This window comes from Schistocerca nitens, chromosome 2 (genome assembly GCF_023898315.1).
Source record: "Schistocerca nitens isolate TAMUIC-IGC-003100 chromosome 2, iqSchNite1.1, whole genome shotgun sequence".
NCBI classification, from domain to species: domain Eukaryota; kingdom Metazoa; phylum Arthropoda; class Insecta; order Orthoptera; family Acrididae; genus Schistocerca; species Schistocerca nitens.
Window position 1 is genome coordinate 589,256,465 of NC_064615.1, and position 27,434 is coordinate 589,283,898.

A 27,434-nucleotide genomic window follows, 5' to 3' on the forward strand; every position below is an offset into this window, starting at 1 on the left:
CGTACCAAAGAGAAAAAGATGTGAAGACGACGTTCAAAGACCTATTCTGTAAGATAAATAGTACGTGGAACATTTAATAATTTAAGATACAAACTGAAGTAGAAATAAAACAGTTTGTCAGAGGAGCTTTGCACTTTCATGATTTTAAGTTGTCCTTATTGGGACGAGCTGAGAATTGCTGACGGATAAAAATTGTCTTGTTTATAACCTCAATATTGCATTTAACGATGGTGTTTCCGCTTGAAGTTTGCTCTCTGAAGGAGAAAAATCGGTAAAATCAATTCTCAGACAATTTTACAATATGGTGAAAGTTCTATGAGCGGTGAAAATTTTAATAATTGACCAGAACAGTTTAGAAACGATCGAACCCCAATGGCTCACAAGCAACGTCCTGGCCGGGCAGTTCAAGTGTCATACGCGCCACTCTTGCAGCACGGGGGTACGTCGGAAAGCCCGACGGTAGCGGCCGACTGCCGTGTCTCCTCAGCCGGTTGGCACCACTGGAGGCGAATGTGGAGGAGCTTACGGTCATCACACTGCTCTCCTGAACTTTGTCAGCGCTCGTGGCCAACACAGCTACTCGATTGGCTTCAGAAGGGCTGCGTGCACTCCGATTGCCAACAATGTTCAGCAGAACAGAACCGGTCACGCTTCAGAGTGCTAGGCAAGCACGACAACGCTTAACTTCGGTAATATGGCGGGAACCAGTGTTACCACAGCGGCAAGATCCTGTTTTCCACTAAGTTGCGTAATTATGTGTTTGGTGGTTGTATGAACCCAGTTTGTATGAACCCAGTTAGTGAGCAACATTTTAGAGAAACATTCAAAATAAAAAGGAGAAGGATTGAACAACGGCACTGTAGCTGTTCATACACTGGCGTGTTGTTTGTCCACGAAATTTGGTGATCACTAGTCACAGATTCACGGTTAACCCCAAGTCTTCCAACTAGCAGTGACTGAACTATATAGAAATAAACAGAAGAAAATATCTACTGTATAAGTAAATGCAATTACCATATTACACCCTGTATGTCTCCATTATTTTATAAAATACTCGCTCACCTCGAATATGGTTACTGCAACAATATATGAGTCCACATAATGCATAGCTCAACTCGAACATAGTGAAGGAGATTTGATAATTAATGTGTATGAGAACTACACCCCATTAATCCAAAAGGTTTCGAGACTATCAATAAAATGCTACAGATGTTCTACGTAGTCTCCCCACACTTGAGTGCAATGCACGCACAGAACGTCCCTCTTTTGGATATAGCTCAACTCGCGCGTCACATTGGCTTGAATGATGTCGATGTGTCGTCAAAATGTTGGCGCTTCGTGTGAATTTATGCACATTGTCGATTTGTGATACGTTCGTATTGATAACAGCAAGTCTCGTGGCCGTTATGAGTGTTTTCCACGAAAGAATTGGCCACGTTTTGCATTTCAGTAAATTAGTGGCAGGTGTCCATGCGTCATTGGTTTTACTCAGGAGCCAAGATGTGTGGTACAAACTTTACACACACTTTTCTCTTCTTCGGAACATTCTAGCGGATACGCTGATCATTTGATTTAGAGATGCAGCTCCCTTTTAGATTTTTGACACAACACTGCTGAGACACTGCTGCCGCACGTCCATTACTTAACTCTGCTCACAGCCAACTGATCGAACGCACATATGTTGTTTCCAGTCGTTAGTTCAAGCTGTCAACATAGTTGGTGCGCTGACATCTCTTATGGGACAAGTCTGAAGCAAGAGGCACTGCTGCAGCCGACAGCTGTACAAAACACAAGAAATGTGTTCGAAATTGCGAATATGCAGCTGCACAATGTATTGGTGACCAGTATTTGCCGCTTTACGCAAACGGTCGGTCATCCGAGCACTCCCCCAGAACCGACCCAACTTCCATATGTGACTGTGTGTCCACGTCCTGCACTCACACAATTGCCCGTGATTTACACAGAGGGAGAGACTTATGATTATTGTAGCGGCCTCGCGTTTTTATGATGTACTCTGCAATGTTCTTCAGACATGCATGCATTCGTTACAGGTCGGTGTAACATATTGGTTAAGGCACAGACCGATTTCCCGCCACATCCTTTTTCCAGTCTAAGGTTACATTCCAACTCCAATGACCATTTCCAGAAAAAGGGCGTGTAACATCACAATAGGAGTCGTTACATGATTTAAAAAATGAGTGATGCAACTAATTAATCTCAGCCCCAAAGAACCGCATGCCTGTAGAAGCGATATGGGTCTACACATTTCTTTTTTTCGTTCTTATCTGCACGTCCTGAGTCCTGATACCCATTTTTCACCTTTCCTGAAAGTGTGTGGTCAAGTGTGAATGATTTGAATGCAGTAGCAGACAAACCAGAGAAGTGATGGGTTTCTTAATCTTCTACCAACCTAAACGGTGTCGGTGGAAGGCAGAGAGCAGGAACAGGAGGGCTTGGCCAGAGACGAGTAAAGCAAAACGTTTTCCTAGCAGAGGTTGGCCATGGGCCTCTCCCACCACCTAGGGTGATTCGGAGAGAGTGCGAAGGTTGAGTTAAGGGACAAAACGTATTTAAATCTGTTAATAATAATTTGTTAATCTCAACAATTTCTTCTCTTAGTCATTTTTTGAATTACCATTTAGGTTCTGGTTACAATTTTTGGTTCAATTAATCAGTGTTAGGCGCGACCACGCGGTCTATAGACTCAAAGCGCAGCCCAAGCCTTAAAAGTTACTGCTTGCCATATTATTTTATTTGTGATGGACATTTTAAACTATCAATAAAACTGTACCTAGCGTATATTCGGCAAGATGAATCGATTTGATTCCAAGCGCTTCACGCAAAGATATGCAGTCACCAAAATCCTGCTCGATGCCAGCCACAAGGTGCATACAATTCTTTCCACTAATAAATGCTGTCGACATTTTGTTTGCTGTGTGAATTAGTGCATGTGAATGTCTGTGTTACAAACTTGAGCAGTGACCACGTGCTCCTCGGAATTTCCCACCCGATAGGACTCTACAGAATAAGGCCAACGTGGCTTGCTATTCTGGTATGAGAAAGCCATAGGATCGTATATAAATGTACCAGGAATGTTTTGTCCATCTATTAAACTCAAAAAGATTACTGTTAACATGCGACATATTAGTCAAAACTAAATATTTTATCATTTGAAGCCATTTCCGTGATCGTTAATTTATTTTCAATACATCTGAAAATAGTATCACATTTGTAGTATTGATGGTTCAAATGGTTCGAATGGCTCTGAGCACTATGGGACTCAACATCTGAGGTCATCAGTCCCCTAGAACGTAGAACTACTTAAACCTAACTAACCTAAGCACAACACACACATCCATGCCCGAGGCAGGATTCGAACCTGCGACCGCAGCAGTCACGCGGTTCCGGACTGAAGCGCCTAGAACCGCACGATGCAGTATTGATGATTACGCTCCTAAAATCCAAAGTGCTTGGCTCAAGTTTGGCTAATGGTACATAGCTTTCTCTGACTGCCCCTTAGAATGCCATTGCAACATCCATTGCGACCTTAATAAATTCTATCAGTGAAGGAATTGTTCTTAAAATTTAGATGGGCCTAAATCTATTTCAAATAACGGGCAAAACTATTCAGAGAAGGTTACATCGGCAAAGAAAAATAAGAGCGTATGTGGACAGGATATGCCGTCATAGCAGGCTGGAACACAAGAAATAATATTAATCAAAAGAAACTCCTGCTAGTGAAAGTAAGTAACCCTCCATAGGCTGCCACTCAATGAATAGTGTAATGCCAGTGGTGAGTTACAGCCATTAAACATCGATATATATAAATGACCTAGTAAATAGAGTTGGAAGTTCCATGCGACTTTTCCCGGATGATGTTGTAGTATACAGAGAAGTTGCAGCATTAGAAAATTGGAGCGAAATGCAGGAAGATCTGCAGCGGATAGGTACTTGGTGAAGGGAGTGGCAACTGACGCTTAACATAGACAAATGTAATGTATTGCGAATACATAGAGAGAAGGATCCTTTACTGTATGATTATATGATAGCGGAACAAACACTGGTAGCAGTTACTTCTGTAAAATATCTGGGAGTATGCATACAGAACGATTTGAAGTATAAAATTAATTGTTGGTCAGACGGGTGCCAGGTTGAGATTCATTGGAAGAGTCCTTATAAAATGTAGTCCATCAACAAAGGAGGTGGCTTACAAAACTCTCGTTCGACATATACTTGAGTATTGCTCATCAGTGTGGGATCCGTACTAGGTCGGGTTGACGGAGGAGGTAGAGAAGATCCAAAGAAGAGTGGCGCGTTTCGTCACAGGGTTATTTGGTAACCGTGATAGCGTTACGGAGATGTTTAGCAAACTCAAGTGGCAGACTCTGGAAGAGATGCGCTCTGCATCGCTGTGTAGCTTGCTGTCCAGGTTTCGAGAGGGTGCGTTTCTGGTTGGAGTATCGAATATATTGCTTCCCCCTACTTATACCTCCCGAGGAGATCACGAACGTAAAATTAGAGAGATTCGAGCGCGCACAGAGGCTTTCCGGCAGTCGTTCTTCCCGCGAACCATACGCGACTGGAACAGGAAAGGGAGGCAATGACTGTGGCACGTAAAGTGCCCTCCGCCACACACCGTTAGGTGGCTTGCGGACTATAAATGTAGATGTAGATGTAGATGTAGATGTAGATGTAGTTGTAGATGTTCCTTTAATTTATTAATTTAATTGTAGTGAAGAGAAACGATAATTCGGCTAAATTATCACAAATCTAAAACTGCTGCCACATTGTGCACGTTTTATCTCCAAAGTATCATTGTTCCAGGAGTGCCGCTCCAAAATGACGACCAAGAAGTGGACAGTAGAGGAGGTATTCAGATGGACCCCTGTACGCTTCGCAGAAGAGACTGACTCGTGGGAATGGATCGAGAAAATGCTGCAAGGCGGCATGTCTCCAAAGGATCTGCCTGTCACGAAGAGACGGCTGTCCATCAGAGAGACCGCTGCCTCGCTGATGCGGGATATCTGCACAGCGGGACACCTGCAACTGCTGAGGCTGGCGTTGTCGGTGGACGCGAAGCTGGCGTCGGCGCGCCTGGACGAGTGTGGGTCGACGCCGCTGCACCTGGCGGCAGCCAGTAGGCGCGACGCGGCTGTACGGCTGCTGCTGGAGGCGGGCGCCGACTACGACGTGACGGACGGCAGCGGCCGCACACCCCTCCACGCCGCCGCCGCCAGTGGCAACGTCTACGCCTTCCGGCTGCTGTTGGACGCCGGCGGCGACCCGGAGAGCCAGGACTCTGAAGGAAACACGGCGGTGCACCTCGCCTGCGAAGGTGGCCACACGAGTGTCCTGATGGCGCTGTGCGACAGGGGCGTGTCTCGCTGTCTGGTAAAGATACAGCTGCTCTTGGCAGCCGAAAGCTGCAACGTCGAGGGAGTGCGCCTCGCACTGAAGCAGACTTCCAGCTGGGGAAGCGGGTGGAGCGACTTACACTGCGTGGCGATCAAGGGCAGCGGCACGGCAGTGAGGACGCTGCTGGCAGCCGGCGTCGACCCGAACGCCCGCGACGCCAACGGCGACACCCCGCTGCACGCCGTGGCGGCCGCGGGCTGTCCGGGGGCGGCGGAGGCGCTGGTGGAGGCCGGCGCAGACGTGGACGCGGCCGACTCGAGCGGCTCGACGCCGCTGCACTACGCGGTGCGCGCTGGAAACCTGGGGGTGACGCGCGTGCTGCTGGCCGCGGGCGCCGACGTGGAGGCTCGCGACGCCGAGGGCGACACGCCGCTGCTGCGCGCCGCCGCCAGGGGCTGCGCCGACGCCGTGGCCGCGCTCGTCGCCGCCGGAGCCAGGACCGACGCCGCAGACGCCGCCGGCAGGACCGCCGCCCAGGTGGCCAGGCTGCTCGGCCACAACGGGCTCATCAGCGCGCTTCTGGACCTCGCACACAACCACTCCGTGCGAAAAGCAATACCTGTTGTGGCCATCCCGCGCTCAGAAGTCCTCGTGGATACGATATGCGAAGCTTCTTAGCATGACTAACCAAAAGTAACCTTAAAATAATAACTGTGTACGCCTGAATAAACAATAAAGAAATCTTCCATTAAAACACGTGATAAAAATATTGTGATGAGAGAATTCACAGTTATAACTGTCAACAGCTCATCATAATCAGATACCACAAGGAGCGTTCAATTAGCAATACAACACTTTTTTTCTGAAAGCAGGATGGTCTTCTTCAGGCTTCCAATTCGCCATATTATCCCCCACTCCTTTGGGTATAAAAACCTTGTTTTCACCATAATCTCAGTTCAATGCGACGGACTTACGCCACCTTACTGAGAGGACCTGCATGGCCCCATGATAACACTCTACCGGTTGACAGCAGAGTAAGTTTTGGTGCATCAACATCTTCCACATCATCCATGTACTGCTTCCTGTGCGGTGCATCCTTCATTGGGCCAAACAGATGGAAGTCGAGGGTGCAAGACCCAGGCTGTAGGTGGATGGGGAAGAACAGCCGCATGAAATTTTTTGAATTCCTCTTGGGTGCGCAAACTTGTGTGAGGCCTTGCGTCTGAAAGTTGTCTGCTTAAATTTATATTGGTGGCAGTGGATCCGTAATGTCGATTGAATTTTTAATGCTAAATTGTCTGTTAGATGCTAAACTTTGGGCTTTTTCTTTGATTGGGATGAATACAGGTCTTAAAGCTGATAGCTTGCGTAAATACTAAATGTTGGTGACAAAATTCAGCTGCCAGAATGCATAGAGAAATCCACACCACTGTGAGAACTGGGATAAACCATGTCCTGTTTGAGAAAGAATCTGTTCTCTACACTATTTGGCTTACCTGGACCGCACTAGATAACGCCACACAAAAACTGCTCTCGAAGCCACAGCACATCTCGACAATGGAGCTGCAAAATGTAGCTACTGAGGTACGCAAAGGTGCAATGCATTCTCTAAAAGCATTGCTATCATTCTCGGTTCATAATTTTTGATAATGATTTAAAATAAATCGAAAATTAATGGACTCTTACGATGTAGACAATGACTGTCGATTAAATGAACACAATAGCAATCTCATTATATTTTACTTAATAACATTTAATGAAGCTTCAGTAACAGTTAAACTTTCTCTAAAACCACGTAATTATAAGCCAAGAATTACAAAAATTTTCCTTGAACAAAATTCCAAAATCTAATTCTTAAATCCATTTCTCTCACAATGATCGATAAATTCTAACAAAAAATGGAAAGCGAAAATATTCCTGATCTGGATGTCTTAACGAACCAAGAATGCAGCATTATGAAACCGCTGCTGCAAATAAAACAAATCTAATCGTTACCGGTAATCCTTTCTTCACAGAGACTATAATCGTACAAATCTAAAAATCAATTCTTTTCCTCCCACAATAAATATTCCATTAATCCACAATATAATATCGCAAAATCTCCATGGTTTGCTGCTTACTGTTACTAAACCAAAATTCGACTGTTCAGTCTATCACCGAAGCTCCTCTTCTCTCCTCGTGATCAGCAGATAGCTCTATTGGGCGTCTTCGCAGAGGAAAGGTCACCCCTAACTCCTCTGTGCTGCGCAGCTCCTCTGCCGAGCCTGCGAGCGCATTTCTGAACAATTCAAAAATTACCAGCGAGATTCCAGACGTCCAAAACAAGAAAAATTCCTAAGAAAATGTACACACACGCCGTTTACTATCCCTCGGCCTCTCTGGACAGAATTTTGCAGGATGAGGTTTGCAATTAACAAATCTTAGACAGTAAAATTAGCTTGCGAAGTTAAAACACGAAGAACATCAGTAGAATTAAAGAGGTGATAACTCTAATAGCATAGAAAGATAAGATGATTCACAGCAATTACATATCGTTTTCAACTGCCGTTCACAGGTTCACTCGTAGTCCTTGTGCACAGGCGCACAACAGTGTATTACAAGTTGGTTTAAATGATTGTCCGCAGGTGCACCAACTGTCCCATAAACATCAGCGTGTTCAAAGCACCAATAAGAAAACAAAAAAGGTAATATCACAAATGGTAATCCATTGATTGTTTTACTCTGCACATAGAATGTGAGTCCTCTGTTAAGAAATTTGTTGCATCGGAAAGATGAAAATAAAACTTCAGTGAAATTTCACATTTTTTACACTATTGCAAAAACAGTGTTGCTATTGTTAAATTATATGTATTCGGTGAAAATCGTTGTTAACTTTAGTGTACCCAGTACTGCACTAAAGAAAACTCGTCAACGTCAATCTTGAAGTAAACATGTTTTGTCGAAGACTCAGTACATAAACGTTGTATAACTTGCATCATTGTACAGGTTTATTTCCGAGGAGGCTTGGAGTAGACTCTGAGGATACACTATTGGTCCATGAACATTCCACTGATAACTCATAGTGAAGGGATACGGGGAGACTGGAATTCGATTGTAGGAAAAGGAAGAGAAGGAAAACTAGTAGGTGAATATGGAATGGGGATAAGGAATGAAAGAGGAAGCCTCGTGTTAGAATTTTGCACAGAGCATAACTTAATCATACCTAACACTGGGCTTAAGAATCATGAAAGAACGTTGTATGCCTGGAAGAGGCCTGGAGATACTGGACGGTTTCAGATAGATAATATAATAGTAGACAGTGATTTAGCAACCAGGTTTTAAACTGTAAGATATTTCCAGGGATAGATATGGATTCTGACCACAATCTATTGGTTACGAACTGTAGATTAAAACTGAAGAAATCGCAAAAGGGTGGGAATTTAAGGAGATGGTAACTGGATAAACTTAAAGAACCAGAGGTTATAGAGAGTTTCAGCGAGAGCATCAGGGAACGACTGACAAGAACAGGGGAAATAAATACAGTAGACGAAGAATGAACAGCTTTGAGAGATGAAACAGTTAAGGCAGCAGAGGATCAAGTAGGTAAAAAGGCGAGGGCTAGTAGAAATCCTTGGGTAAGAGAAGAGATACTGAATTTAATTGACGAAAGGAGAAAATACAAAAATTCAGTAAATGAAGCAGGCAAAAAGGAATACAAACGTCTCAAAAATGAGATCGACAGGAAGTGCAAAATGGCTAAGCAGGAATGGCTAGAAGAAAAATGTAAGGATGTAGAAGCATGTATCACTAGGGGTAAGATAGATACTGCCTACAGGAAAATTAAAGAGACCTTTGGAGAAAAGAGAACCACTTGTATGAATATCAAGAGCTCAGAGGGAAACCCAGTTCTAAGCAAAGAAGGGAAGAGAGAAGGGCGGAAGAAGTAAATAGAGGGTCTATACAAAGGCGATGTACTTGAGCACAATATTGTGGAAATGGAGAGAATGAAGATGAAATGGGAGATACGATACTGCGTAAAGATTTTGACAGAGCACTGAAAGACCTGAGTCGAAACAAGGCGCCGGGAGTAGACGACATTCCATTAGAACTACTGACAGCCTTGGGAGAGCCAGTCCTGACAAAATTCTACCATCTGGTGAGCAAGCTGTATGAGACAGGCGAAATACCCTCAGACTTCAAGAAGAATATAATGATTCCAATCCCAAAGAAATCAGATGTTAACGGGTGTGAAAATTACCAAATTATCAGTTTAGTAAGTCACAGCTGCAAAATACTGACACGAATTCTTTACAGACGAATGGAAATACTGGTTGAAGCCTACCTCGGGGAAGATCAGTCCGGATTCGGTAGAAATGTTGGAACACGTGAGGCAATATTAATCCTGCGACTTATCTTAGAACATAGATTAAGGAAAGGCAAACATACGTTTCTATCATTTGTAGACTTAAAGAAAGCTTTTGACAATGTTGTCTGTAATACTCTCTTTCAAATTCTGATGACGGCAGGGGTTAAATACAAGGAGCGAGAGGCTATTTACAATTTGTACAGAAATCAGATGGCAGTTATAAGAATTGAGAGACATGAAAGGGAAGCAGTGGTTGGGAAGGGAGTGAGATAGGGTTGTAGCCTATCCCCGGTGTTATTCAATCTATACATGGAGCAAGCAGTAAAAAAAAAAAAAAAAAAAAAAAAAAATTTGGAGTAGGAATTAAAATCCATGAAGAAGAGATAAAAACTTCGAGGTTTTGCCGATGACATTGTAATTCCGTCAGAGACAGCAAAGAACCTGGAAGATCAGTTGAACGGAATGGACAGTGTGTTGAAAGCAGGCTAAAAGATGAACATCAACAAAAGCAAAATGAGGATAATGGAATGTAGTCCAATTAAATCAGGTGATGCTGAGGGAATTAGATCAGGAAATGAAACACTTAAAGTAGTAGATGAGTTTTGCTATTTGGGGAGCAAAATAACTGATGATGGTCGAAGTATGGAGGATATAAAATGTAGACAGCCAATGGCAAGAAAAGCGTTTTGAAGAAGAGAAATTTGTTAACATCAAGTATAGATTTAAGTGTCAGGAAGTCTTTTCTTAAACTATTTGTATGGAGTGTAGCCATGTATGGATGTGAAACGTGGACGATAAATAGAGAATAGAAGCTTTCGAAATGTGGTGTTAGAGAATAACGCTAAGATCAAGTGGGTAGATCACGTAACTAATGAGAAGGTACTGAATAGAATTAGGGGGAAGACAAATTTGTGGCACAACTTCTCTAGAAGAAGGGATCGATTTGCAGGACATATTCTGAGGCATCAAGGTATCACCAATTTAATACTGAAGGGCAGCGTGGAGGGTAAAAATCGTAGAGGGATACCACGAGATGAATACACTAAGCAGATTCAGAAGGATGTAGGATGCAGTAGCTACTTGCAAATGAAGAAGCTGACACAGGATAGAGTAGCATGGAGAGCAGCATCAAACCAGTCTCTAACAACAACATCAACAACATCAACCATAGTTCTTGACCAGTATGCTGCGAGAAATTCCTTTTGAAATTCCGGTAAAGAAAAGCATTGTCCTGCTACGTGTCACATCCGCATAGCTGGTTCACCTTCCAAAAAACTGTAAATATTTTCTAACTTGTGTGTCACTGGCCATACTAGTGGTAAAGAAAAGCTAAACTGTTGGATCCATTCTGGGGGACGCAAGATCATTGATGCCATTGCGAAAAACTTAAAAACTTTCTGACCGATGAAAAACATTTGTACTCAAATCTGTCGTGTCTTGTTAAGTCATTAAAGTTCTTTCGGTTCAAATAGGTGCGTGAAATTTTTTTGGAAATTTGTGGTAAGTTCCTATGGGACCAAACTGCTTAGGTCATTGGTCCTTAGGCTTACACACTACTTAAACCAACTTACGCTAAGAATAACAAACACACGCATGCCCAAGGGAGTTCTCGAACCTCCGATGCAAGGCGGCCATGACAGCACGGCTACCCCGCGCGGCAATACGCATGTGAATGTTCCCGTTCATTTCCAAAGTCCGTTTCACATCTAAGTCAGCAAAAATGTTGTTCTTACACGAAATATTTTTCTCGCTCCTTATAGCTCTCACTAAAATCACGTGTATCTTGTGCTTGCGTCAAATGGTTTTCAGTGTCAGCTGGATGTGTGCGTATTCAATCGATTTCTTGTTTGTGCTGTTTGTTTACTTTCTTCCGTCCTACTTTAAAAGGTTCTAAGGATTGAAAAGATTGAAATTCTTCGGTGTCTTTAAATTGTATTGGTTGTGTGTCTACTGAGTGATCGTCTATATTCACTTCGATTTCCTCAACTTCGTTTGCAAATTCGTCGATCTGCGCTTTCAATGTTTCAAATTGTTCTTTTGCTCTGATGTCAGCTTCATTCGCTTCTGTTTTTGAAGACTGTATCTTTTCTGAATGCTTTCGTGATTTGCATCGCGGTTTTGTGACTGAGGCGCATGGAACTACTTTAACAGGTTTTTTCAATAATTGAAGCTTTCTCTTTTCGGTATCTATCCGTAATTTCTTTAAATTTTGTGTCAATCTCAGCCACACTCTGAGAAAACTGACGTTGTACCTGTGCCTTTGTCTCTTCCGTTCTCGTAGACATTTTGCTTCGTTCTGTTTTCACGCCTGTTGTTACATTCTTTACAATAGACTCATTGCTTTTTTTTGTTTTGTTTCAAGTATTTTGTTGTTTTCTTGTAATTGTGTTTCGGTATTTTGTTTATTTTGTTTCGGGGTGACTTGATAGTTATTTGCTAGTTTCTTGTTACTATCTTTTGATAAGTGGAGAAGCATAAGTGAAAGTTCGTTTTTCTGCGAAGAACGCGTGCTAACTGTAGTGTGATGAACTGATTGTTCGTCTGTCTTTTCATTCACTGCTGTGTTCCGAAAACTTTTGTGTCGTCTGTGTGGTGATACAGTCAGACTGCGCTGAATCTTAATACTTTTAATCTCGAGTCTCGCGTCTCATCATCAAAAGAAATATTTAAGTTCGCAAAAATGTTGCCATCTGAATTCTGCGTATTGTCCATATTCCTAGTGACCTGTCTTGCATAGTGCACCTACCTCAAACGCTGTTGTGTCTGAATTAGTCTCTGCAGTATTAATGACTCACCAGAATTTAAGGTATTGTTATTGCTTGAATTTTGCATGTTGACTGTCTGAAAATGACTGCTACGCGACATGTTATTTACTGTGCTGCGTGGCATGGTAATTATAACAGCAAAGAAAAATGTACTAAATAAATAAAGAAATTTTCAGAAATTATACCAAGAGCTGTAATAAAACACAAATAGTTAGCAAATACCATAGCAACAAGACAAAACTACAAGTAAACAGCGATCGTGAGCAGTGTGCTTTATCTGACTACTTGAAGAAAAAAAATTCGGAAAATTCCTCATCGCCCGAATTTAGAAGGAATGTCGCCAAGTTTACCTGTTTTGAACGGTGCGTACACCAGATCTTGAAACTGATAGCTTACGAAACGCTAACTGTTGATGACAATAATCAACTGCGAGATTTCTACGAAAATCATGTCCTGTCTGAAACTTAGTATTATCACAAAATCTGACCACGAACTTTGAGGAAAAACTGATTACTTTGAAACTTGCACTGCGGTTTAATTAAAGAAAGAACCTGTTTTTTAACACTATTTGGCTTACCTTGGTCGCACTGGATAACGCCGTACAAATTGCTCTCGTAGTTACAGCGCGTCTCGATAACAGAGCTGCAAAATCTAACTACTGAGATACGCAAAGGCGCAACGCTTTCTTTGAAAACATTGCCTTCATTTTTAGTCGACAATTGTTTTAAATAAATTGAAAATACATTGATTCTCGGGATGTGGACAATGGATCTACGTTAAATGAACTTAACAGTAATCTCATATCATTTTACTTAATAACATTTAATGAAACTTCAATAAAAGTCAAGTTTTTTCTGGAATCACATAATTATAATCCAAAAATTACAAAAACAAAACTTCACATGTATAATCTTTCCTTAAACAAAAATCCAAAATTTAATTCTTAAATCCGTTCCTCTCACAATGATTGATAAATCCTAACAAAAAAGAGAAGCAGAAAGATTCCTGACCTGGATGTCTGACGAATCAAGAATGCTACATTACCAAACCTTGTTGCAAATGAAATAAACTTAATCATTACCTGTAATCCATTCTCCACAATGTATAATGGTCCCAACGTAAAAATCAATTCTTTTTCTCTCCATAACAAATCTTCGCTTAATCCACAATATAATTCTCAGTAATCTCCATTGTTTCCTGGTTACCGTTACTAATCCAAAACTCGACAGTTCACATTTAACACCACAGCTCAGTTATCTATCTACTCTCCTCTCCGCGTGAGGTGCACATCTTTGCAGAGCAAAGGTCACCTCTAACTCCTATGTGTGTGTAAATTTTCAAAAATTTTCATGTGGTAATGGAGAAGGAGAATTTCGTACGCATTTTTGTGGCGACGAACACGCTGTAGTCGTTTCTTCAGTTTCCTGACGATAGCACAATAACTTCACATTTGATCGTTGAAACATCAAACTGAATAACCCCTTCAGAGCCCCAGAAGACAGTCGACATGAGCTTTCCAGCTGAGGGTGCGGCTTTTAACTTTTACTTCGTGGGAGAGGTTGTGTGTCGCCAATTCATGGTTTGCCGTTTTGTTTCCAGTTCGAAGTGATGAATTCATGTTTCATTGCCTGTGACAATGTTAGAGAAAAAATGGTCACAATTTGCCTCCCTCGTAAAGCGCAAGCAATTCCACACAGCGGGCACGCACCTTCGAGTACTACAACTGGTGGACAAGTCTATCAGCAGTACAAACACAGACGTCCACTTGTGCAGCGAGGTTTTCGACTGCGATCGGTCGACCATTTCGAATGTGAGTGTCCAGTCACTGCAGGACGCAGAGCTGAGTGTGAACGTGGGGGCGGGAGATCGGACGAGTTGGCGGGACCTCGTCGCGTTGATGACAGTGACAGTGTTAACTGACAGCTCTACATATACATTCTGTAAGTGCCCATGAGTATCAGCGATGCTCTGGTTTTCCGCCAAAACAAACGCTATGACAGCTCTCTGCTTGGAACGCACTTCGATTACAGACGCCATTTTGAAGGCTACGTACTACAGCACTGTCATATATAGGAGCTTAATGAAACTTTAAGGGCTGAAGCGGGAGTATTCCACGATGTTCCACAAAAAATTCCGCATTTTTTTTTCAACCGAAAATGGACGAGAAATATGTGTTGCATTTCTTACTGAACGCCGCTCGTATTTTCGTTCACTGGAAAAATCCTCTTGCATATTTACACTGCTCAGTTTTATAGTTAGCCAAGTGTCCTACCAGCGTATATTTACTTGGGGAATTTCTCTGGCCCATCTAAATCTCTCCTTTCCTGTAAGTGATCGAAGAAAGAATATTTGCTGCCTTCATCTATGTAATCCAGGTACATTTCTGTTCTAGGAGTACTCACCCCAAATCAACAAAGACAACGTTTTACTGGCATACATGCATTCACTGTCTCCACAGCTATGCTGGTTAAACAAATAAACCAATTAAGAAAGGTAGTTGACATGTGAGTCAGTACTAATTATAGTTCGCTTTTGTGCTATTCATTTCAGCCCTGTTTCTCAATATCAAACCCTCATACAGGAATTGAATTCACAGTAATACATTTACAGTCATTAGCACGTATACACTTTTGTAAACCTCGTCGGCAGTTTTGTAAAATTTGTTGAGATCGTGAAACGGCTGCTGGTGCAGTACACTGCTGAGACAATTTCTCCCTGCCACTATTACACAGCTATGCGCCAGGGTCAGGTAACAGGATAGGAGAACGAAAGCTTTACAACACTCCAACAAATCAGTAACCAAGTCACACAAAAGAGCTAAAAAGGTTTACTATTCTTTGTGACTTGTTGAATAATGAAGTTTGCAACACTGCATGTAATACAGGGTGTTTATAAATGAATATCGGGGTTTTAACGCTTTATAATATTTATTACATTAAACTTACTGTTGTAAAAGTTATGTCAAATGAAAGAGAAACTCAAACATTTTTGTTTGGCACCAGTGCGCATGCGCAGCGCGCAATGTTTCTGCCGCAATCTGTACCCAAGCGTTGGATAGGCCACAAGGGGCTCAATGACAGGGCTTACTTTGCATGGCCTCCACGTTCATCCGACCTAACGCCATGCGATTTTTTCCTTCGGGGCTTCATCAAGAGTCGTGTGTACGTATCTCCGCTACCAGCAGACCACCCTAAATTAAGAAACCGGATTGAAGCAGCTGTTGCTACAATCACTGAAGACACACTTATCAACGATTGGGAAGAACTCGGCTATAGACTTGATGTGCGTCGTGTGACAAATGCCGCTCACATTGAACATTTATAAGGTTCTTGGTAAAACTGTTTGAGTTGCTCTTTCATTTGACATATCATTTATAACTGTAAGTTTAGTAATAAATATTATAAAGCGTTAAAACCCCGATATTTATTTATAAACACCCTGTATAACACAAAAATGCCCTCAATGACTAAGTGCAAATAATGGTAGGTAAACTTCTCAGAACATAATAAATGCAATTTACAACTGTCTGTCCACTTCTAAGAGTTCACTAAACGACGTTCCCTGTCGAAGACAGCCCTGGACGATGATCTATACCAAGTGGGCGAGAGCTGCTCTTCTGCCTTCCGAGTAGGCTTCTGTCCGTTGTCGTTCGGTGCGGTCTTTGGTGGATTGTACTCGGCCGGCAATTGGCAGAGGCGAAGTCTATATCTTCTTCCTCAAGACCCACCTTCTGGTTTCAGTAAACTTCTTTCAGTTTCAGGAGCTTAAAGTCTCAGGACACAAGCAAGTCTCTCCTGCAGTCCATGTTACGCGCCCACAAAATCTTAACCGAGAAATCAGAGTTCAAGCTTAACAAACAATAGAATAGCGAATTGACTGTATCGTTCTGATTGTTGTGTCCTCGCCAGTGGACGCAACCGGAACTGGCGCGCTGAAAGTTTCCGACTGGTGCCACCGGCGGCGCTTCGACGTTCGGCGCCAACCACAAGCGCAGCGCAATCATCATCTCCGCGCCGCCGCCAATGCGATGGACTTCCGCGTTCTGACAAACGGCGGCCACGGACGGTTCATGTTAGGCATTTGCGTACGACCATTCTAGTACAGAGTTCCAGGGTTGCAGTTCGTTGCTACAGTTTTTAATGGATATCAGCCTGCGAGACTTATTCTACAAGTGGAGTCGCCTAGAGCCTTCGCATAGGAACAAGTGTTTACTACAGTGTTTGGTAGTGTGGCGCACTGGACGGACATAGCGTTGTTGACATTACATTCAGTATCACGTTCCTTGAATGCCACTGCGTAGTTGTGTCTATCTGCAAGTACATCCAACGAGTTGCTGTACAACTCAAGTATCGCCGCGCAATAAAGTGTATATTCGTGTGTCACTAATTTGTTTGCGCTGCCACAGTTCCTGGGTCCACCTCAGAGCACCTAAACCCAACACAAAGCGTGCGAGCCGTTCTACCGAGATGACCTGTACACATTACTGATCCCCACAGAACGACAAAAATATTCTTTTATACAGGTTAGGTTAGGTTAGCTTACCTATTCCTCAGACCTAGAGTATCTTCCAGAAACCGTCTAACATTTGACCTTATGAGGAATCAACACTGCATTCACTGAGTGACTTCTAAATCAGTATCGAACATTGCAGTTGACGTTATCCCCGCCAAGTTAATTACGCTTCTCTACTTTGTGCTGTCTCCTGTTAAGGATTTCTGCTACTATTACATATATGATAACGTCCATGAACATTTCCACTGACGCCACGGAAAGCCCTCTGTAACTTTCGAAAGCCTATTCCAGTGCTAATTTTTCCTCATGTTCTCTGTATCCTTTTTGTTCACAGCTTTGTCGTTTCTCTTATCCTTTTTTTCTGTGACAGTGAAGTGGCTGTAACGTTCCCTGGCAACACTCACACTATTAATAAACTAAAATTTAATCGTACTATATACGCCGCTATGAAGCAATTCCTATAGACTGTAATTATTTAACAAAAAATATTATTTAATTTTGTGTAAAGGACATTCGTTATTATTGTAATATTTTCTGTAGTAATATTCTCGATGTATTTATGATTGTAATATTTCTAAACTCATAATTACGAAATGTGTCAATATCTGCGATAAGAAAAATGTAAAATACAGCCGCAGATTGCAAAGAGACAATAACGGTTGAGAGTCGTATAAATAGGAATACATAGTGTGCATTCTTTGTCGTCTTCCTCGAGAGCTGAGAGTGAGAGGAAGCTGTTACGTAGCATTTTATGAATGGGTAGACTTCTTTTGTCTGTATCTAGATTTAGCCGCCATTAGAGGAGAAATTACAAATTAATGTAAGTTGAATTATTGTTGTGGTCTAAATACATTATAATTTAACAAAAGTGTGTATTACTAATGTAAATTAGCTTGCCCATGTCATCTACAATATTTCTTTAAAGAATTTTCAGCATTTCTAGCGGTGTTGCTGGGCTGTGCCGCGACCGAACGATTTGCAGCGGCGGCACATTAAAAAAATTGTTCCGCTAAGAAAAATTAACCAAACCCGTAAATCGGGAGCAGATAAAAATTAGCAGTGAATTAAGAAAATGTTTTTCTTTTACAGCGATCCTGAGACTGACGGAATTTATTACTAGTTTCACATTTGTGCATTCATAGGCGGATAGTTAACGTTGAAATTTAACAATTTTGGTTCTTTCAAATAACTTAAATACATAGTGAAGTGTGTTTTATCAATGATAATTAAACGTTGGCTTGGCAATATTTAACCATTTTCTGCTAATAGAGACAATCTTGTGTTCCATAGCTAACGCTGGGAAAGAATTCAGTAAATATTTTTAAAAAAACCACTGCATTTAGAAAATGTGTGCCAAGGCCGAATTATGTAAAGGATTTAATTCTCAACTAAATATTCTTAATCAGTTAGTATGAATTCACGTAATTTTAAATGTACTTAATTCTGTGTAAATGAATTTTTATTACCACACGTAAATAAGAGGTTCTACAACAAAGTTCGTACGTACAGAAGGAAAGAAAGGCAAATTAACTAAAAACAAACAAAAAAAAGTAACTGATTATTTTTTTTAATGTAATTTCATTAAATGGCGCATCAGTTAAGTCACGTGAAACGCATACATGATGAGTCATATTATAATTCATGTCCAGTTATCCTGATTCACATTATTCCACAGTTCGGCTAAGTAACACAAGCTGAATGTCAGGGTGATTACAGCAGTTACGTGAACTACAAATACTTCGTAAATTGTCTCAACTTGACTGGTGTTCTGTCTCGAATTACCTCGCTATCAACCAGATATTAAACTGTAATCTTCTCTTCCCTTCCTGGTTCTTGATGATACTAGCAATTAAAGCTCATTTTCCATAGCTAATATAACATAACTGCAGAGCCCAATAATAACATGTATTTCAACCATAAAAGAACCTTTATTCGTTTTCATTTGTCTTCCTTTCAGCGGATCCACTATCTTTCCGTCTTAGTCTCTTTTCTGGTTTGGTGAGTTTGTCAACAGTTCGTTGGCGTTTGACCATACATAAATACAAAAAATAATCCACAAAACGAAAGTGATTCAAAGACTTTTTGTTGTTGTGTGTTTAGGGTGCTGAACATCGTGGTCGTCAGCGCCCGAAACACGTGTTATTAATGTACAAATTTTTGATGCATATATCGTCGAACTAGCTCTCGACGCCATCTATCGGCAGAAAACTTAATAAAATAAACCTGCATCGTTTCCGTTCGTTCATAGCGCTTGACCGTAACTTAAAACAGATAATGGCGTATACTTCAGCAGTCATCAAGGCAAGAGACTCTGGCTCATCAACGGAACATATTTTATTTCCCTTCCATAAAGTGCATCATAATCCAGAGATGACATGCATCCGTCCATTACGAAAGGAATACGTGTTAAGCTCTCAGTTATCCACAGGATTCTTCAACAGATAGTTCAGAAATTGTGTTTGGCTGTCGTTATGGTTCTGCGTCACGTTTCTCTACTACCAGTAAAAACAAACAGGGTAAATTCACGAATCAATTATTTTCTGGAAACAACAAAGCACACGACAGTTTTGTACAAAACAGCCGTAAGAGCTTGATAACTTCCCAGCAATGTAACTGCAGATTTTTTCCCCTTTCTTTTGCAGCTTACATCGCCATAATATTTTCAGTCTAGCACGTGCGTTTAACAGCGTAACGTGGTTTATTGCATTTAATTACAATTTGCATAAGATTTGTATAAATGAGATTAAACGCAGGCCACTAACTAATAGAAATGATAGTAAAATTTATTTCTACATGTGCACTTTTTCTGACTTTACCTTTCACTACCCTTATTCATTTCTCAGCATACATCACAAACATTTAACACAAATATGTGCCACTTTACAGACAGTAATGTAATGAAATCGTTTGGTGACTTATAGATCTGACCTTATTGTTTACCTTTCATGGTTATAATGACTCAGCTATGCTTACTGTCTTGGAGATCAATAGGGCTGAGCAGATAAGCAATGACTTTACACAGACCACACTATAATGTTTGTACATAAGTAAAGTCGTGTAGAACGAGACCACCACCACAAGCAGCCTCAAAAATGGATAACACACTGTCCAGACTAATCTGTCCACAGCATCTACTTACTGCTTTCCATGTGTCTGCCAGGCGGTCGTCTGAATGTCTGCATGATCGTCATTTTCCAGATTTTGCCTCTAATGTTACATAACACAACTAGACCTCTTAAATCATGATAGTGGCACAACTCAATAAACTAATGATGTTCTAACGAACGAAACCGGTCGTGACACAGTAAATATGCATGAACACAGCTATGATAGTTGCATAGGCAACATCCATAGTTCCAGAAGACACATTGTAATTAATCCTTTCTAAGAGGATTAAAAGCCCTAGAGACAACACATGTTTAAAGAAATGTGTGAATATGTACAAAATATATTTGAGTGAGCATTACAGTGCAAACAATCTGAATCTTAACCTGAAAAAAAAACACTTACGAAATTAAAACCAGTCCAATGAAAATGAGATTACTGCATTGAGTCATGCCTAGAACGAAACAAAAGAGAAGACACTGTACTTTGTTTAATCCTTTCTCCTAGTCCGAGATGTTACAATGAACTTCTTATTGAAACCTGCTTACATTTTTGCATTCCATTTTTCCAACTTTTCATCTTGAACATGAGAATCATATAGTGAACTTCTTGTTGTATTTGTCACTGCCCTTTCTTATAGCTTAAATACTATATTGTTTGAAGCACTTCATACAAGTTGTTAGGGGTACAGTTACAGATATTGTGATAATTGGTACCTTAATGTGTACCCATTTCAGTGTGTTAGTTCTTTTTTATGTGACTGTCTTCCTGCAAACACATAACATAATTTATTACGTGATGTTTTCTGTACAATCTTAACTGTGCTGTGAAGTGGACTATGCCTGTCAGTGTAGACTGTCCGTTTCGCATCCACTCATCCACACTTCACTACCTGACCTGCTGCCCAGGGGAAAATAAACATTAGTGGCTTGCTTGTGCCTCGTTTACTTGGAGGTTCTAGCCAACGTAAAAGCATACCATTCGTAATAACTATTATTATAATTCTGCAAAGGAAGTAAATATTAATGTAATGTTGTTCAGTACACTGGCCTCAGTCATTAATAGAAATATCTGCATCCTGCATAGTCTCAGAGAGTTGAGTGTTGAGGTTCAGTTGTCATCAGCCCAAATGCTGGTTTGAACACTGCTGTGTAGTTTCATGTTCCTATTGGACGTGGTATGCCCTTACCTTTCCCCTAATTTTGATCTGGGTACCGAGTTACAGAGGATCCTAGTTTACCATGGATTCCAAACCACAGAGAGGCTTCGCGTTTTTTAAATACACAAATAATTACCAAAAGTGAAAGAAGCAGTAAGCGAAAGAAAGAAATATCCTACAAGTAACGACTGAACACCAGACATTTAGATGTGCACTCTGACATTTAGCCCACTCAGTCACCAAACCACAGAGCTTGATTGTTTGAATTGTGGATGTAATGAAAGTAGAGGAGGGTGCTGCTACCGGTCTTTGCACACATTTCTAGTGCCTCAAGCAGACAGAGAGAAAACCTTCATCAGTTCCAAGAGGTCCGCGGCTCGTGCTCTTGCGGTAGCGTTCTCGCTCCCCGCGCACGGGGTCCCGGGTTCGATTCCCGGCGGCGTCAGAGATTTTCTCTGCCTCGAGATGACTGCGTGTTGTGTGCCTTTCATCATCATTTCATCCTCATTCACTCGCTAGTCGCCGTAGTGGCGTGAAAGAACTTGTGGAGCGGTGGCCGAACCACCCCGCGAGGGGTCTTCCGGCCACCACTGCCATACGCTCAAAATTGTTAGCACCAAGAGTGTGTCACATCTGATGGCAGACTTGGACATTGACTGCTTTGGGATAGGATGATCTGGTCGTTCCCCTGTGAATTACTCTACCTATTGGTCCCTAAATCCCATTCATCTCACTTAGGCTGTCAGGTTACAGCGTATTGCAGACTAGCTGCTGCACGAACACCCCCATTGTGGAAAACCCTGAACTTCTGACAGATAGACAGTGTGGTCAGACACAACATCCGCCTCCCCCCATACATTTTGCTGGATTGCCAGACATGATTAAGATAGCGCCAACGTGAGTGATACCTGAACTATTCACATCTCCACGAGTGAAATTGCGGGAAAGCTAGACATTATAATCAAGTTGTCGAAATCTCTTGTTGTGTGTGATTGGATACGTGAAGTGTCAACAGCAGTAATAGTAATACTGGCGTGCAGCCGGTGTACTTAATATTTGAGTAATTATTATTGTTTTTTGTACTGAAACTGTTCACCCACATATACATCTATTTGCTTACTCTAAATTCACACTTAAATGTTTCGCAGACAGTTAACACAGCGATTTCATAATATTTCTCGAGAATCTCACTCTCGAATAAAAAAATGGTTCAAATGGCTCTGAGCACTATGGGACTTAACTACTGAGGTCATCAGTCCCCTAGAACTTAGAACTACTTAAACCTAACTAACCTAAGGGCATCACACACATCCATGCCCGAGGCAGGATTCAAACCTGCGACCGTAGCGGTCACGCGGTTCCAAACTGAAGCGCTTAGAACCGCACGGCCACACAGGCCGGCTCACTCTCGAATATCACACGGGAAAAATGAACACACAAAACTTTCTGTGTAAACGCCAATTTCTCTCATTTTATGACGATGGTAACTTTGTCCTTTTATAGGTGGAAGTCAACAAATGTTTTGACGTTCAAAGGAGAAAGTTAGCACTACTAATTTCGGAAAAAGATTTCAGCACAGCAAAAAATGCCCTTGCATTGTACAACAAAATACAAATTCGCGAAAACTCAATAAATAATGGGAAGTTTTGAAACAAACCATAGTTGGAAGTCGACCTCCACGCCAGGTATGGTGGACACTGGGAAACTGTAAATGTACAGGAAAGGAGGCGGGTACTTTGAAGTATTTTCCAGTTATTTTACCTTAAGAATAAGAATTACTCGAACTTCTCATCAATGTGTCTCACCACAATGATGTGTTATTCTCTTTTTCGTAGGTATAGTTTCAACTCGCTAGCATTTTTAGATTCGACAAGTTGTCGTTCTACCATCATGATTTTTTCCCTGCTTAAAATTTGCTTTTGATTATACACTACTGGCCATTAAAACTGCTACACCACGAAGATGGCGTGCTACAGACGCGAAATTTAACTGACACGAAGAAGATGCTGTGATATGCAAATCATTAGCTATTTAGAGCATTCACACAAGGTTGACGCCGGTGGCGACACCTACAACGTGCTGACATGAGGAAAGTTTCCAACCGATTTCTCATACACAAACTGCAGTTGACCGCCGTTGCCTCGTGAAACGTTGTTGTGAAGCCTCGTGTAAGGAGGAGAAATGCGTACCCTCACGTTTCCGACTTCGATAAAGGTCGGATTGTAGCCTATCGCGATTGCGGTTTATCGTATAGCGATATTTCTGCTAGCGTTGGTCGAGATCCAATGACTGTTAGCAGAATATGGAATCGGTGGGTTCAGGAGGGTAATACAGAACGCCGTGCTGCATCCCAACGGCCTCGTGTCACTAGCAGTCGAGATGACAGGCATCTCATGCGCATGGCTGTAACGGATCGTGAAGCCACGTCTCGATCCCTGAGTCAACAGATGGGTATGTTTGCAAGACAACAACAATCTGCACGAACAGTTCGACGACGTTTGCAGCAGCATGGACTTTCAGCTCGGAGACCATGGATGCGGTTACCCTTGACGCTGCATCACAGACAGGAGCGTCTGCGATGGTGTACTCAACGACGAATCTGGGTGCACGAATGACAAAACGTCATTTTTTCGAATGAATCCAGGTTCTGTTTACAGCATCATGATGGTCGCATCCGCGTTTGGCGACATCGCGGTGAACACACATTGGAAGCACGTATTCGTCATCGCCATACTGGCGTATCACCCGGCGTGATGGTATGGGGTACCATTGATTGCACGCCTCGGTCACCTCTTGTTCGCACTGACGACACTTTGAACAGTGGACATTACATTTCAGATGTGTTACGACCCGTGGCTCTACCCTTCATTCGATCCCTGCGAAACCCTACATTTCAGCAGGATAATGCACGACCGCATGTTGCAGGTCCTGTTCGGGCCTTTCTGGATACAGAAAATGTTCGACTGCTGCCCTGGCCAGCACATTCTCCAAATCTCTCTCCAATTGAAAACGTGTGGTCAATGGTGGCCGAGCTACTGGAGCGTCACAATACACCAGTCACTACTCTTGATGAACTGTGGTATCGTGTTGAAGCTGCATGGGCAGCTGTACCTGTACACGCCATCCAAGCTCTGTTTGACTCAATGCCCAGGCGTATCAAGGCCGTTATTACTGCCAGAGGTGGTTGTTCTGGGCACTGATTTCTCAGGATCTATGCACCCAAATTGCGTGAAAATGTAATCACATATAAGTTCTAGTATAATATATTTGCCCAATGAATACCCGTTTATCATCTGCATTTCTTCTTGGTGTAGCAATTTTAATGTCCAGTGTTGTATTATGTCATCAGTTTTCTGCAGGGGGGTTGTGGCAGGGGCTGGAAGTGACAACCTATTAGTCATCTTTAAATGATAAACGATGTGACATTTCTGAATGAAATAGAAGACGTATCACCCCTCCCTACCTGCACAGGGTGTAACATGCATATGTGCAGATATATCTGTTAGTGACTGCAGACGGTGGACTGAACAACGTAACAACAGTATCTACGTCACTTGCAGAGTAATAACTACGATCATTACAAGTTGTATGTTTTTAGGTTAGCTAGGACATGTGGCAAGAGCAAGCCATTAATGGTTATTTTCCCCTGGGCGGCAGATCAGGTGCTGAAGTGTGGACATGTAAATGCAAAACGGTTAGAACGCAAAACGGTTAGTCTACACTGACAGGCGTAGTCCACTTAGTCGTGCAGTGCAACTATCCAGAAAGCATCAGGTCGTAAAGTATGTAATTTGTTTGTGGGGAGCCTGTTTGATGCAGAGAAGAAACAACCAGCACACTGACGTGTGTACATATTGTGGTGCCACATATAAAAATATGCACACTTATACCCGTTACAACCTACATAATAAAGACAGAAGGTAGCACTAACATATAATCAAAGTATGCATTCTCGTCACTCCGGATTGGTAAAGATACTTTGTAAAGCCTACTTACAGCTTAACTGCCCTGAACAACAAGAAAATGAGAACCACTACTAAAGCAGAAGCCCCTTATGTCATGAATATTTTGGACCTAGTCGCATCATAAACTGTGGAATGCTATTGTGATTTAATAGATAGGCAACTACACTGAAGCAAAGTGTGACTGATCGCCAGTTCATAGAATATTGGTACAGTGGATTTCACTTTCACAGTTAACACCTAAACAGGAAGTAATTTAAACAATACAGTACTAAGGAAAGATGAATCTAAAAATGAATTCTGTTACTGTACACTTGTGAGCAGCCTTTAGTGCCGACTGTGTCATTGTAGCGAAAGAAAGGCTGACTGAATGACTCCATCAGCATTATTCTGTATTAAGAGAAAACAGCAAAGCTTGCAGACATACATTCAGTATTTTGCAGAATACCCAAAACGTAATACGTGCACTTTACTTATATTTATGCAGGATTTCAGACTATGCTCCAGGGCTAGAGCCCCCACATAAATAATCCTGTGGGTGCACTACACCCCACAAGATGTTTGGTTTGATAAAAACAAAATAAAATAAACATTTCTCACTTGCTATTATCAAAAATATTAGTCAATTAAAACATTGTGGTGGAATTTAAAATTTCTAAACTCTGAAACTTTTATGTTTTCGAAACGCGTTTCTGCAAAGACAACCAAGCAACACATCCCACCCTTCTCCGCCTGCCTCTGGCGAAGAGAAAGACAGTGACCAAAATAATAAAGCAAGTACATTGTGAATAGAATTCCGTCTTTTCTGCTTGCTTTGATGTTCCCTTACAAGTGAGACACTAAAACATGCTCACTCCATTCTTCAACAATTGTTTTAAAATAATTACTTGTCGATATTGACCACTAATAAAGAATACACCGAACACGAGGAAGCTGACTGTGGCCGACTACCTCAATAGTTGATTTTTTTCTTTTTGTTTCAGTCTGACAAAAGCGGCGTGATTTATGATTTCAGTGAACTTGGTTTCAAGTAATCTGGATTGTTATCGTTTTGTTTTTTCTTCGAGGGACAGTGGCTTGGAAGGACGCCTGAACTTAGATCGTTTACTGGAAGTTCTCGTTCTCAGAAAAAGGGTGTTACCGTATTAACCGATAGCACAAAGAATTGGATGTCTGAAGCAAAAGCTCTCTGCCAGGCAAACTTTTTCACAGTTTTCAAGCATGGCTCGATTACCGGACACGTGTGGAAAGCGGAAACACAATACTGAAGATTGCTTCTTTCCGCATTTTTGAATTCTAACAGTAGGTTTTCTAACATGGACGGGGAATCACCCTAGCGAAGATAGGGACTGCAAATGGGTAAATCCATTGAGATAAGCGACTTTGACTAAGGGCATATTATTATTACGCAGAGCCTATGAACTAGTATCTCGAAAACGGCGAAGCTGGTCGAATGTACACTTGCTACGGTCCTAAGTGTCTACGAAAAGAGGTAGGACAGTCAGACTACCAATATAAGTATTGGACGTCCACGACTGTACACAGAAAGTGGAGCTTGGAGACTTGTCTGCGTTGTAAAGCAGAACAGATGGTGATCTGTGGTATTTCTGGCGAAAGAACACAATGCTGGTGCACGCACAAGTGTTTCAGGGCTCACCGTTCATCATGCCTTTGCAAGGAAGTGTGGTAATAATAGAAGACACGCTGACAGCTGCGAACCATCTGCATCTGTTTATGCTGTCTTCCCCGGCAGCGATATCATCTTTCAGTAGTATAATTGTCCGTATCTCGGAGACAGGACCGAGCTACAGTGGTTTGGGGAGCATTATAATGAACTCACGTTGATGTCTCGGTGACCAAATTCGCCTGATGTAAATCCTTTGGAACCCATCGGGATCGCTATCGGGCACCATCACCGAGTACGAAAATCAGCAGCTCGTTATTTACGCGAATTACATGACCTGTGCGTAGACATCTAATGCCACACACCTCCACAAACCTACCAAGAAACTTACGGGTCCCTAATACACAAAATCAATGGTGTATTCAGTTCCAAAGAGGAACAATGAAGTTATTAAACAGGTAGTCTCAATATTTTAACTCATCATTGTAGATTTCAGCTCTCAGTGCAGCTTAGTACAAGGAAGAGTGTCCTGGATTACATAAAGGCCGTGGGGCCAATCATTCCCATGGAATCGAACATAAATTAGAATATATAAAAACGCATCCAA

The 27,434-nt window shown here is 41.9% G+C and overlaps 1 protein-coding gene across 1 annotated transcript in view; it reads left to right on the plus strand.

Annotated features, from left to right (window-relative positions):
* Nucleotides 1-26,237, plus strand: part of LOC126235181 (ankyrin repeat and protein kinase domain-containing protein 1-like) — a 45,226-nt gene extending 18,989 nt beyond the window's left edge. Inside the window, exons 2-3 of the mRNA XM_049943912.1 lie at nucleotides 4,825-5,760; nucleotides 26,187-26,237. Of these exons, the coding sequence (XP_049799869.1) occupies nucleotides 4,840-5,760; nucleotides 26,187-26,237 (972 nt within the window). The 5' untranslated portion in view covers nucleotides 4,825-4,839. The remainder of the gene's footprint in view (nucleotides 1-4,824; nucleotides 5,761-26,186) is intronic.
* The last annotated feature ends 1,197 nt before the right edge of the window (nucleotides 26,238-27,434 follow it).